At 35.9% G+C, this 14774-nt stretch overlaps 1 protein-coding gene across 4 annotated transcripts in view; it reads right to left on the reverse strand.

Annotated features, from left to right (window-relative positions):
• Positions 1-13253, reverse strand: part of LOC148019008 (uncharacterized) — a 52331-nt gene extending 39078 nt beyond the window's left edge. Inside the window, exons 1-2 of one of the 4 annotated variants that reach the window (XM_087701146.1) lie at positions 12961-13253; positions 9032-9420 (exon numbers count right to left, since the gene is read on the reverse strand). In XM_087701146.1, coding sequence (XP_087557272.1) covers positions 9352-9420; positions 12961-13200 — 309 coding nt within the window. In that variant the 5' untranslated portion in view covers positions 13201-13253 and the 3' untranslated portion in view covers positions 9032-9351. Of the gene's footprint in view, positions 1-9031; positions 9421-9453; positions 11281-11381; positions 11673-12960 lie in introns of those variants that run through there. The other 3 variants (XM_087701148.1, XM_087701147.1, XM_087701149.1) reach the window with 3 other exon arrangements.
• Between the last annotated feature and the right edge of the window lie 1521 nt (positions 13254-14774).

Raw genomic sequence — 14774 nt, forward strand, 5'->3', positions numbered from 1 at the left:
ATTGCCAAAATTTGGCTCTAGCGGAAGATCAATTTTAGCTGCATAAATCTGTCCGTCTTTCCAAAAGATGAGCTTCTATGCTTCAGCCTCACGGAAGGCACAACACTCCCTCTTGTTATGTTGTTGGCTATCGTACCAAATACAGCATCTCTTAAAGCCTTCTCTCATGGGTCTTTGAGTTGATGATCATCCTTGTTCTTCAACTTTGACATTCAGCTTCTCCACCTTGGAACTAATTTCTGTAAGATTCAGATGAAGGTCACACATGCTTTTAATGATTTCATCCATTACATTATTTTTAGAAGGAATAGAAGAAGAAAGAGTTGGTTGATTAGTAAAAGGAATAGGGGATTTTGAAGGTGAGACAAGCTCCATTAATGGAGTTGTTGAAGTTGAAGTAGAGCCCAATCTTAGTCATATCTACTCTATTCCAGCAATCTTAGTCACGAATGAAAATAGACACATTTTGACCATTAAATTATTTTAATTTATGCCCAATTTCTTCTAGGGCCATGATAGCTGTGAAATCAATCTTCTCTTTGTCTTGCCTTTGTTGTTGTTGTTGTAACATTTGGGTTTGTTGTTGCTAAGTCTGCTGCACGATGCGCACCAATTGTTGTAGAGTATCTCTTGAAGAATCCCCCATCTTGGAGTTTTCTTACACGGACCTTCACATCGGGTTCACCAATGTCATTGCCTGTAGGGTTGAAGGTTGCCACAGGATTTTGGCAAGAGAAGAATGTATGGGGATTCAAGAGCTTTTACTCCAGAGATGGTAGAGATAAGAGAAGGGGTAAAGATTTCAAGCCAAGTTCTTGAAATAAGAGACAGCAGGGCGAAGGTAGATTTAGGGAGAGAAGTATACGAAAGAGAAGGGGTTAGAAGAGATTAAAGATGTAGAAGAATACTCCAAAAAAGAATTAGAAAATATAGAAGAATACTAACAAAGATGAAGCCTATCAGTTTCTTTCACCATTATGAGAAAATATAACTCTAATAGATAAAACGTGTACAAAATAATACCTTCCTCTATGCTGCTCAGATCGCCAATCTGATGCCTCCATTAGCTTCGAAAGGAGAGTTAAATACTAGGACACCTAGCCAAAATTTTGCTAGATCGCTCCTTCTTCATCTCCCACTTCGAAGTGTTGTTCACTGCCTAAAAATAGTGATAGCACGTCGCGTGATTTTGTCAATTTCTCTTTTACATTAAATCCTAATCTAGAAGTTGTCTATAGTTTTATGGATTTTTACAAGAGATAATATCTAGAATATCAAAAATTGACTAAAAACTTGTCAAAAAAAATCTAATATTTTGAACCATGGACACTAACACTAATGCTTAAAGTTGCATTGGCTCTCGAAATCTAAAAGGAAGCCACACTCTAGATTTTTTTACATGTTGTGTGCATAGCGGTACGACAGCGAGAGTGTATGATGAAAGCAATGTTCCAAGCATAGATGAGGAGAGTATACAGGTGGAGGGGTCGATATTGCAAGAAGTGGAGGTCGAAGAGGGCTTGGATCCATGTATAGAGGAGGCAAATTTGGGTAACGATGATGGAAAAACAAGAGGCCAGGAATTCTTTGAGAACGAAGTGGACTCCTCCTTTTGTGGTGATCTATCTATAGACCTTCTAGTATATGTAAAGTTGTGCCAGGAGATTGACATGGGACCATAAGCTACGTCATACTTGTAGTATCTGCCTACTCAATTCGTTGGTGAATCACTTTTAAGAGCAGTCTAGAATATATATTTTAAGTAACATCATTTTTTCTAGAGTTACATTACCATGCTTTACTTGAATCTTTAATATTTTCTATCTATGTAGGTTACCTTTGACGATATTTGGAGAGTAGGACGAGTCAAGGGATCAACAACGAGGAGTTGTAGGAGATATTCACACATATGTCTCTAGATCAAATGGCCTGATTCAGAGATATGGCAGACCAGGAGCTGTCTCACCATCGGCCTGTTCCATTAGATCTACTTGGGCACGATCTCATGCTTCCATTTCTAATAGACGAGGTTGATGCTCCAGACTAGGCTCGGATGGAGGGATTAGTTCTGGGGGATGCTACGAAGATGTAGATGGTGTGAGCCCACGGTCTCAGCTCGAGGTAGGGGCGCTACTCGCTCTCATACAGGTTCTAGAGAGGGTGGCTCAAGTGGGTGTTATGGATGCACCGATGTAGTGTCTCCATCTCATCGCTCTGGTGGAGGTGTGTCACCTGTAGGATTTGTCACACCTGTGGGGACATCTACTCTAGTGACTCCGGCTTTTTCTCAACGATTTGTAGGTGGCACCCCTATGGGTCCTATTCCGAGAGATACTACCCCTGTAGGTGTACCAAATGTATGAGGGTCTCCTGGTTATGCCCAGGAGCGCGGTTGTAGGTTGGAGAGGACACATCTTAGACATACCCTAGAGAGGGGTATGAATACCTTATAAATGATAGGATGGGAGCTGTGATCATGAATAATGAGGGAGAGGAGGGTGATGTCTTGTATGAGAGAGTTGTGCCAATAAGTTTTTTGGCACAATGTCTTGGACAATTGGAAGAACATACCTGAGGAGAGCAATGACTATATAGTGGCATCCTTGCACGAGGAGTTTTTGGTATCTACCATGATAGAGAGATTTTCAATTGGGTGGATGATAGAGTGTATATGTGCGTACATGTCACATAGATGATCGAATGCATGTAAGGTACTCAAGAGTGGTATCTCAAAGCCCGAGTAGCTAGATCGAGATAATTAGTAGTGCTGTGCAAATTGGATGTCGTATGCATACGTAGCGAGCGTCGAAAGGTCCTCAAGAACAAAAAACTCTACTTTAAGCTCAAAATTCAAGAAAATAGACTTGCACGACATGAGGCAAAAAGACCAATTGGATACAATCTTCCCCCATGCCTTGTGTGAGTGCTCCACAAAGCATATATTTAATATTTTATTCATCTCCAAACTCAAAAATAGCCCAATTTTATAATTAGCATGCTTTAGCTTTTGTGTTTGCTTTTGTCCAAATAAAGAATAAAGTGGTTGGACGGCCCAAGAGTCGGAGAGTGTCCAAATACAATGTCCAATAATAAATATTTAAACTGTGCATCCATGCGCATACAAAAATAATAAATATATGTCAAGTACTTCAATAAATAAATGCATCAAAATAAATATTGGTGTCACTCTTAAGATGCACGTCCATAAAAATGATAATTTTTTTAAAATAACTTTAATACATGATATTGCCCAGTGCTTTCAAGTGCCACCGTCATCTAACTCTACAATCAACTAAAGCATTCACAATTGTTAGAAAATAATAAAATTAAACTGACAAAAATGAATACATAGCAGTCTTCAGCTACAAAATAAATAAATCAGTTGGAAATCTGTCCTAATTTTAATTTAATACGAGCGCATACTCTAAACTCATATACGTCCATTAATTTAAATATATATTTTGTGGAATCACCCGCTATGGAATCACCCACTTGCATATTAAATTAACTTGATGTCCGAAAAGGACAGGCATCCCTGTCAACTTTTCACACAAGGAATCCACCTTATGTATGAGCCTCAGCAAATACATATAATTTTACGGAATCCGCAGCAAAACCTCACAGAATCCACCATGGAATATGCCTCCTGGCATCATACCCCCAGGATGGGATAGTAGTTGTCCTTAATTTCTATTAGCTCAATGTGGAGCCAATAGTGAGGGATAAGCACTTAGGTCACAAGTGTGCATCCATTGGGCCTCTTCAACATGATGATTTTTAAAAGTCACCAAATATCTAGAATATCTACGGCCACTTTTAGTGGTCATATAATTAGTGTCTAAAATTGTTTCGAGTTCAAGGATTTCAATTTCTTCTTCTAACAAAAGAGGATTTCCATAGACAAGGTGGATAGGTAATTGGCCTTTGAACGATCGTAACAAACTGACATGATTTGGATTTTTCAGTGTTGGAGTAGTTCTAATTTAAAAGCATTATTATTAATTTTGTGAATGATTTTGAAAGGTCCATAAAATCTAGGATCTAATTTGACAACAAGGTATTTCTCAATACTTTGTAGTCTTCACTTTTCAATGTGTAACCAAACATAATCATCGACTGTGAAATTCATAGCTTTTCTTTTCTTATTAGCTTGTCTAGTATATGATTGCTAGGCTTTCACAATCATATCTTTTGACAATGAAGTAATAGATGTAGGCAATCTATGTCCATAAATGATTTCAAAAGGTACTTTCCGTGTAGTTGTATGTGGAGTATTATTGTATGCAAGCTAAAGTAAATGCAATTGTGTATCCCATGTTTGTGGTTTTGAAATTGTGTATACACGTAAAAGATCCAAGATTGTACTATTTGTTGCTTCTATTTATCCGTTTGTTTCAGGATGAAATGCAAATAAAAAATCAATCTTTGTTCCTAAATTAGCAAATAAGTTAGTCAAAAAATTATTGCAGAATCTAGAATCACAATCAGAAATAATAACTTTTGGCAAACCATGGTTAGTGAAAACAGTTTTCAAAAACAATTGAGTAGCTTGAGATGCACTTAATGTTTTCTTACATGGAATAAAATATGCTTGTTTATTAAACCTATCTACAATAGTCCAAATCATATCGTGATTAGCTTGAGTGTTAGGCAAACCAGTAATAAAATCCATTGAAATATGTTTCCATGGTCGTTCTGAAATTGGTAAAGGCATTAATAAACCATATTGCTTACTATGGTGTCACTTAACTCTTTGAAAAATTATACATTCAGTTAAAAAGTTAGAAACATAAAATTCAATCTGTGGCCAGTAAAAATCTTCAACCAATGTACATAAAGTGAAAATAATACCTCTATGGCTTTGATATGGGGGATAATGAATTTTGTGCAACACAAATGATCTAAATGGAATAGTTACACATTACCTTTTCTCATAAAATATAAATCCATCAGCATAAGACAATGAATCAATTGGAATCCAGTTATTTGTAATTAATTTATTCCAATCAGCTTGAAAACTAGGCTCTTGATCATAGGTATCTTTCATAGGAATAAGGGAATCAAAAGATATCACATAAATATTATGAATAGTTGATCTTTTGCTCAAGGCATTGGCAACAACATTTTCTTTTTCTGGGTTGATATTGGATAAGTGGATGAAATCTTTGAATAAAAGTAGCCCATTTAATATGATGATCAAAGATTTGTGGCTGACTAAGGAGATGTTTGATACTTTGTTGGTCAGTTTTGATCATGAATTCAGATCCCATTAAATAGTGTTTCCATTGTCGTAAAGCTTATACTACTGCTAGCAATTCCTTATCATAGGTAGAATACTTAAGTTCAAAGGGTTTAAGTTTGCAGCTAATGTAAACTATGGGATGTGAATCTTGCATAAGGACAGCTCCTATTCCACATCCACTAGCGTTAGTGACTACTAGGGAAAATTGTCTATTAAAGTCAAGGAGTTATAATACAGGAGCATGTGTAAAGGCATGTTTCAATAAATTAAAAGATTTTTGCTGATTTTCAGACCAATGATATACAATACCTTTCTTTAATAATTTTATCAAAGGTAATGCAGGCAATGAAAAATTTCTCACAAATTTTCTGTAAAAACTAGCAAGACCTAAGAAAGAACATAATTCATGCACATTTTTAAGTATCGGCCAATTCAAAATTGCTTCTATCTTTTTGGGATAAACTTTAATAGCTTCAGATAAAACAATATATCCTAAGTATTCAATGTGAGTTTGAAAAAATTCACTCTTTTCAGGATTAGCATATAATTGATTGTCTTTCAATAATTTAAAAACCAAGGATAAATGTTCATAATGCTCGTTCTCATTTTTACTGAAAACCAATATGTCATTAAAGAAATCAATGGCAGAATGCTAATGTTTCAAAAATATGTGGTTCATTATATGACTGAATGTGGCTGGTGCATTAGTTAAACCAAAAGGCATAACAAGGAATTCATAATGTCCAAATTGAGTCCTAAATGCAGTTTTAAAAATATCAAATGTGTCTAGTCGTAGTTAATGGTATCTAGATTTAAGATCTATTTTGCTAAATATTGCAGCCCCTTGTAGTTTATCCATGAGGTCGTCTACCTTAGGAATCAGATATTTATTCTTGACAGTGATATTATTTAGGATACGATAATCAATGGACATCCTATAGGTGTTATTTTTATTTTTAACTAATAGGATAGGTGCACCAAAATGAGAACTAGTGGGCCTAATAAGTCCTAGGGTTAACAATTCTTCAACTTGGGTTTGAATTTCTTTTTGTTAAATTTGATTATGTCGATAAGGTGCTTTACATGGTGGTTTTTGAACCTCGAATTAGGTCTATTTTATGATCTTTAGGATGTGTGGATGGTAAACTAGATGGTAAGTCAGCAACAAAACAATCTTTAAATTGTGAAAGAAATTGTGCATGCCTAGGATGCATCTGATTTTCCTTAACTTCAATTCCATTCACCCATATTAAGTAGGATTTGCTACATTTTCTTAATGTACATTTAGTCTGTGTATGACTAAGCAATGGAAAATTATTGAAAGTGTGTAGACCATGCAATATGATTTATTTTCAATTAGAATAAATCTTCATTGAATGCGTGGAATAATCTATATCAGGATTATATTGATGATGCCAAGGCATTCCTAAGATAATGTCACTAGATTTCAAAGGCACAACTAAGAAATTTCTCTGTTCAGCAAAATCACCAATTTTAATTTCTAAGTCATTCACTTCTTGTGTTCCATTGTATCTAGTGCCTAAGAATGCATGCAGCCTTGATGCGATAATGAGTGGAAACAGTATGTAAATTTAATTCTTTGATCAAATTTGCAGAAATAAAATCGTGTGTGCTCCCGTCATCATATAAAACAGTCTTTTCTTTACCATGCAGAAGACATTTCATCGTTAATAAAGAACGATGATTTGGTATACTTGGTAAAGTATCTGAAGTATATCGTCATCGTCTTTCGTAAAATCTGGCATTTCTTCATGATCTTCATCTTCAGTCGCTCCCAAGTAGTTAATGTGAACAATTGGCTTTTTGGATTGACAATTCACAGTTAGATGTCCAGGTTAATGGCACTTATAGCAGACTATGGATTTGGCTTTAGAAACATTATTGGTAATAGCAGAAAATTTAGGAATGTTGGGATTTGGCTAAGAGATGGCTTAGGATTTGGATTTGTATTTGATATTAAAGCAGGGGGTCATATCCAAGATTTACGGAATGAAGATGGAACATATCAGTTTTGATTGAGTCTTAGAAAGTTATAATTTGATTGCTTTGTACCGAAGTTGTACCGAAGTGACCGTTATTTGAGAATTGTTATGGTCGCTTCTCTCATTCTTGAATTTTGTCTTCAACATCATGGGCCAAAGAAATCACATCCTCGAGAGTCATTGGCTTGAACATGTTCACTTTCACATAGAAGTGACCAAGCAAACCAAACATAAACTTGCACTTATGGGTCGCCTCAAGTACATCTTCGAGCATTCCAAGTTGCAATAAACCATTCCAGAAATGCTGAAATAGGCTCGCGATCTCTTTGTTGCAGAAGTTCCCATTGTTTGATTGCTTTTTTGTGGAATTAAGATGGAAGAAAATTCTACAAAATTTTATTTTGAAAAGTCTCCCAAGTAGTAGGACAGTCAATGCTTTTGTGGACAAGAGTCCACCATATGACACTTTGTCCACTAAATGATAAGTGACACACTTAATTTTGTCTTTTTCGGCATACTATTTTTCATGGAAATAATCATCAAATTGATTGATAAAAGCGAGAACAATCTTTCCATCGTGTAACCCATTGAAAGTACAGAATTTGAAATTTATTTTACTTATCTTATCTTCTTTTTGGATAGATTGTGCTTCCAGTGTCGCAACGATCGTATGTCGTATAACATCTTCAGGTTGCAGTCCATCTTGATCGGTAGTAGATTGTTGAAGAGTGGCCAATTGAGCTTGCAAAGTTTAACGTGCTCTTCGTTCCTCTTGAAGCTGCATCATAATTAGGTCTAATTTTTGCTCCATCATTGGTTCTAGTAAATCACCTTCGGCCATAAAATCTTCCATATTTTGATTGGTCATCTTGCAAAATTTTAAACAACCTCACCTACTTGAAATCTTGTTAGCGGGATAAGCGTAGCTCAAGATCGGGTTTACAAGGCTTGCTCTCTCCTTTTTTTTTTTAAATGACTTTTTAGAAATCTTTCTTCTTTGCGCATACGGAAGTTTCTAAAATTCTTCTTTGATGAATTCTTTGTTCGTGAAGACTGCATATAGCAATTTGCTTATTGAAAATTATGTCTGTCATAGCACGGGTGTGGACAGAGGCTTGCAGGCAGGTTGAAACGAGTTCGGTATAAACTAAGTGTGAATGCTCACTTAAAAGGAGATTGAAACTTTGAAAGTTTTAAGCCTTAGTAGCTTAAAGAAGCTTAAGCTTTTATTAAAAAGCTTAATGAAACATTTTGCTGACAACCAGGACATCAAGACGTCGTTGACGGATTCGGCGGTGGTCAGTATATGCTGGCGCCAGAGACGATTGATTTGTGGAGCTTAAGCTTTTTTAATAAAGCTTATTAACCTTTTAACCTCCAACTAACCAAAATTTGACTTATCTTTTTCTGAGAAACAATGACTTAATGAATAAGCTTGAGAAGTGGTCCTCCGCCATCAGAGACATGTCCTTCGTGATCCAACATCATAGCATGGGGTTCTTCACTGCCAAGAACACGCTGGTATTGACAAATTGTTGCGACTCTAATTGTAGAGCCCGTTCGTTCTAAGAGGTTCGCCTTCGCACAAGATGGTAAGCGACTGGAAGCCCTTGATCATCTCAGCTTCGGTGCTCTAATACCATTGCTGTGCAAATCGGATGCCGTACGCATACGTAGAGAGTGCCGGAAGGTCCCCAAGAATAAAAAACTCTTCTTTAAGCTCAAAATTCAAGAGAATAAACTTGCACGACATGAGGCACAAAGACCAATTTAATATAATCTCTCACGTGCCTTGTGTAAGCGCTCCACAAAGCATGTATTTAATCTTTTATTTATCTCCAAGCTAAAAAATAGCCCAATTTTACAATTAGCAAGCTTTTGGATTTTGTGTTTGCTTTTGTCCAAATAAAGAATAAAGTGGTTGGGCGGCCCAAGAGTCGGGCAATGCTTGCCCAAATACAATGTCCAACAATGAATATTTAAATCATGCGCCTATGTGCATACAAAAATAATAAATGTATATCAAGCGCTGCAATAAATAAACGTGTCAAAATAAATATTGGTGCCACGCCTAAGACGCGTGCCCATCAAAAATGATAATTTCTTCTAAATAACTTGAATATACGCTATCGCCCAGTGCTTCCCAGTGCCACCGCTGCCTGCTCTACACATCAACTAAAGTATTCATAATTGTTAGGAAATAATAAAATTAAGTTGACAAAAGTGAATACCTAGTAGTCTTCAGCTATAAAGTAAATAAATAGACTGGAACTCTGTCCTAAGCTTAATTTAATATGAGTGTGTACTCTAAACTCATAAACATCTATTAACTTAAATATGTATTTTTCAAAATCACCCGCTATGGTATCACTCACTTACACATTAAATTAATGTGACACTCGAAAAGGATAGGCATCCCCGTCAACTTTTTGCATAAGGAATCCACCTTGTATACGAGTCCCAACAAATAAATATAATTTTACGAAATCCACCACAAAACCTCATAGAATCTACCATGTTCTCACGGAATCCATTATGAAATATGCCTCGTAGCATCAAGCAGAGACTCAGGGAAGAGACTACAGATTCTCTACAACATTGGCAATAATAGCGGCAGGTAGCGAGGACATGATTGGAGGCAGGGGTTGTGCATCATTTGGGGAGTGGCAGGTACAAGACTTATCTAGAGGACTTTGTAAGTTTTTCTTTTTTTCTTCTCACCTTCTTATTTGCAATATCACGTATACTGACAATCATGTTTCTAACAATTGTATTTTATTTTCTTTGTATCACTCCATTACAAATCGTGATCCCGCCTTCCTAGAGACTCGATATGCATAGAGACACAGTCTCATTGCTTTGATCGATAGATTGTATGCATGCGGTGGCCCAGTAAATTCAATCATCTTTCTTATCCATATTTACTATTTTTTAGAATGCATTATATATTGTGAACTAATGCGTAGTTGTTCATTTTGTAGAGTCCGTTAGATGCTCCTTTGTGTCGGGACAAGCTTTTGGATGGCAAGGATCTATAGCTCACACTTGGATTTATGGAGGACACATCCTCTTCTTTTTTGGTCATGTGATTTATGTGGGCATCTTCCATATACTATGTACGTGTCATCCTTTGTATCTTAGCATAATTTCATGAGTTTTCATCAACAATCTTGTACTTATTCTATATATAATTCTTGTGGGTTTCAAGTATATTTTGCACTCATCTTAACGACCATTGTGTACTCAACATGTAATTCATTTGTAAAATATAAACACAACACATGGTGTTAGCTACCCTGCCACAAATTTTTATTTACTACATGTATCGTTATTGGCATCGCAATATGTGTCGCAAACCATCGCTATATATGTTGCTATAATTTATGTCACAAAACCAACAAAAATTGTGACGCAAATAGCGATGCAAATAGTGATGCACATATCAATGATTTTGTAGAGACACTGATACTAATGTGTTTAGTGACGACGGGGGAAATTTTTTTAATGAACATTTGCGTCGCTTTGGACATCGGTATGAGGCCTGTATCTTGTAATGAACATTATTTCTAGCCAAAATGATTGTTTGAAAATAATCTAGAGATGATAAATATAAGTTCACTCCTATGGGGGTAAGTGCATGAAAATACCTCTTAATATGGCATCTCAAATAAGACATTTTACCTCCATCTTCCACAGATAAAAATGCATCGTACCTTATTCATATCATAACATTAATGTGTGCACTTCTCAAGGTCACTTTCACTTGTTATGTGAATAGGCCATCCTACATTTATAGCCTCATTTCCAAGACATGGCTATTACCAAACTAACTCATCTTTTTAGAAACACAAAAGACTTGCAAATAGGATCTCATCAATGATATGAAAGAGAGGCTTACTTTACCCTAAAAGCCTGTTGAAAATACCTCCCCTTTTCTGAGAATACCTCACCTTTTGAGATCATGTGATCTAATCTCCTTCACTTATTTCATGTCTCCTTTTTGGTCTTGTTTTGGATTGGACCTCCTACATAGAACTTCACACCACATTAACAAGGGCACTTTTAGCAATGTTATTTTGGATTGGTCCCCCTACATAAAATGTCACACCATATTAACTGGGGTGCTTTGAGATTCTTACAAGGTTCTTAGTTCTAGTAAATTATATGCAAGAATCCCTTCATGGTTTTTTCTTGGCCAATTCACCTTATTAAATTGAATTATATATAGAAGCATGTGTAACACCAATATGAGAATCATAAGACACTTGAGAAGCCTTCTATTAAACTTTATATAAGATTTCCATCTCTCATTTTATTTTGTCTTGTCACATGTAGATGCTATATGCATAAATTTCAACATCTAATGATCAACCTCACCCTCCTCCCTCCCCCCCAAAACACACGTGTGTGCGAGTGCACCACTCCATCTGCATCCACATTCCCACTAAATTTTAAATGTTAGTAATTCAGACATGAAAGTTGGACTCCTTACAAACTAACCATTTGAAATTCTAGGCAACTAACCATAGCAATATAAAATTATCTTTATAATATTACTAACAAAAGATCTCCACATGGTGAAGTTGAGTCAATGTATGATGATATTAAATCCCTAATATAGCTAGCTCTAGTGTCTTATGAAGTAGGATTGCACACTGAAAAGGGCATGGTTGATTTTACATTCATACAATGCTTATACACAATTGGCTTTATTTATAGTAAAAGGCTGGTGCCTTTGCAAAATCAAGACTGCCCTTGTTTGCTTGAAGTGCCTTGCTATAAAAATTCTTATAGTAGTCTCCAAATAGTGTTACCTTGAAACGAGGTGGATTCTTTTGATCTATTAAGCTAGGGATGGGGGCAATAGTGGTATCATAAGTGAGTCTAAAAATTTGATTTGACAAGAATCCAATTTTAGTTCTTGCACACCTGTCGACTAGGGAAACAACCAGGGACACCATTTTGGTGAAGGATTGTTATTCTAGCAAGGTCAGAATGGGGGCTAAACCCCATAACAACACTTGGGTTGGGACAAGGGGGATAGTAGTGGATCCTAAATGCACCAAAAGGTAGTTTTGGTACAACCATTTCTCAATCACTCTTCAAACCAAGACTATCAAAGATGGCCCCATATATTATATTTGCAAGCCTCTCCACACAATCAAAGTACTCAAGAAGTGGTGCTTTAGAAGATGCAAAGTTATTAATTAAGAACATGAATAGAAATATGTAAGTATTTATATATGAGATATGGATGTGCAAGTACATGTTACACACAATATACATACATAAATACATGCATACATGTATGTGTGTTTAGTCAATCATATACATGCACGATGAATGCATGTACATGTGTGTGTGTGTAGGTACAAAAGTATGTATGAATGTATGTCCCAATCTAAAACATGTAACTATGCAAACTCTAAGCTCAAGAAGTTCTTGAAATAATGTTAGAACTCTAGTGGAAGTGCACTACCATGAAGCCTTGCTTAGTACATGTGTATTCAAGGTGTATATGAAATCGACCCAAAACTTGCATTCTTGTGCAATATGTATATTGAAAAAATCACATTATATCTCTCCTTTTAAACTCACGTGGTATATAATGGGATTAGTAAGGCATTCACGCCTAACAAGATTTGACAAATGGCTAAATGCATGAGAATGAATCAGTGGTGCCTAATTAGGGTGAGCAAAGCAAGCTGAGGTTACCTGGAAGAAGCCATAGTCCTCGCATGCACGACCTATCCTCTCGAGTACCTTCACCCTTCCTGAAGGTTGATGAGACGCATCCGAGGTGAGACTTATTAGATCAGAGACATCAATGACCGGGATTTCCTCATCAGACATCAATTGCCGTTGACAGGTGCCATTGTAATCTTCGTCTGGCGAAGCGCCGTTATCGAGGAAGCCATCGACGAAGGGCCGATCTTCCGGAGGGCGGATAAACATGGGCGGCACTTCTTGTATCCCATTATCAATCAATTCCTTGACGCTTACAAAAGAGGACAAAAGTGCAAAACAAAAATATCTCATTCGTACTTTTCATCACATGCCATAAACCATAGAAGGATAGAAATATCTCATTCCCATTGTGCGCTCTTTAACATACATGACTTTCTTATATTATATTCAAATATCAAAGCCCATTGAATGTAACTTTCAAACTCACAATCATAAAATAAGAATGCTTTTGACCCTACCTAGTTGAGTGCCCACCTATATCTCAACTCAAATTTCCTTATGAGACTCAGTATACTCAAATACCATTCATCTTGAGCATGAGAGAAACTAGAAGAGTATGAATAGTCCTCAAAACTTAGGGAGTATCAAAACATATTCATAATCATTGTTGCTTTTAACATTGCCCAATGCAAAGCCAAATTTGACTTGGCTCACACTTCACTATCGGAGACCTCTTGTATTGAGCATGATAGAATGTTAATAGTTTTCTCCTTGAATTGGAATCCACTGGAGAAATGCTCACCAACATGCTATAGTAGATATCCAATTATCCTCTCTATCCTAACTTTGACTTCAAAAGCTTTTTGAACATGTGATCTAACATCACCATTATGGCAAATAATGAAGCTATGATGAGGACCACTAGTTGGCCCACTCCACATATCTTCCACCATTTCTTCACCTTGTCACAATAGACCCCAAGTAGTCATGTGCTTTTCTTGCTTGAGATATTTTGTCATGATTCTTACATGAATCTTTTTCTTTTGGACTTGTAGAGGTGTTATTTGGCCCTATACAGTATACCCATTTTACCACATATCATTGTAGAAATTTTGGATAATATATAATACATGTTCCATGCACATGGGTTTCACTATATAAAAACCCTACATGTGCTCAATATATAATATTTTTGGGTATTTTTGTACCCCTTTATACCCCATTTCAAGGGGTGCACTTATAAGAAACCATCCATATCATGTATATTTAAGGATTATTAGGAACATTCCCTTACTTACATGTTATAAGGCAATAAAATGAACCATTTTTCTTAATAATTTGATTTTTCTTTCCAAATTACAATAAATAAGATACTTCTCTTAAGTTAAGCTTGTAAATTTATCAAACTTCAATGAAATAAAATAGCTGTTCTATAGATCCCATAAATACATTTACATTTTTCAAGGTGCGCTCTTGAACTGCCCTCTAATGCAAACACACACATTCTATAACTCCACTAGAAAATGAAATCCCTTTTATTGCATATAGTACATGTTATCTTATAGATTCTGAATTAAACCCATACAAGTTTTGTGTTCTCCTATGTTGGCATTCAATTACATTATGCATAATGAAAGTATGGTAAGCGGACACTTGTTATTCAATCAAATAATACTTGTAATGGAAAAATAACTCATATTACTTTATGTTTACCACTATGAGAGTTTTTGTGCATAAGTTATTTCCCACCATCATCATTTGCAATTAACCTAGACTTGATCTCTATAAGAAGCAATGACAATATAGATAGAGTTGGAAAGGAAACTTGAAAGAAGTATTCC

The sequence above is a fragment of the Lygodium microphyllum genome, chromosome 20 (assembly GCF_053477565.2).
Source record: "Lygodium microphyllum isolate KBCC chromosome 20, Lygodium_microphyllum_v1.1.10, whole genome shotgun sequence".
Classification (NCBI taxonomy): Eukaryota; Viridiplantae; Streptophyta; class Polypodiopsida; order Schizaeales; family Lygodiaceae; genus Lygodium; species Lygodium microphyllum.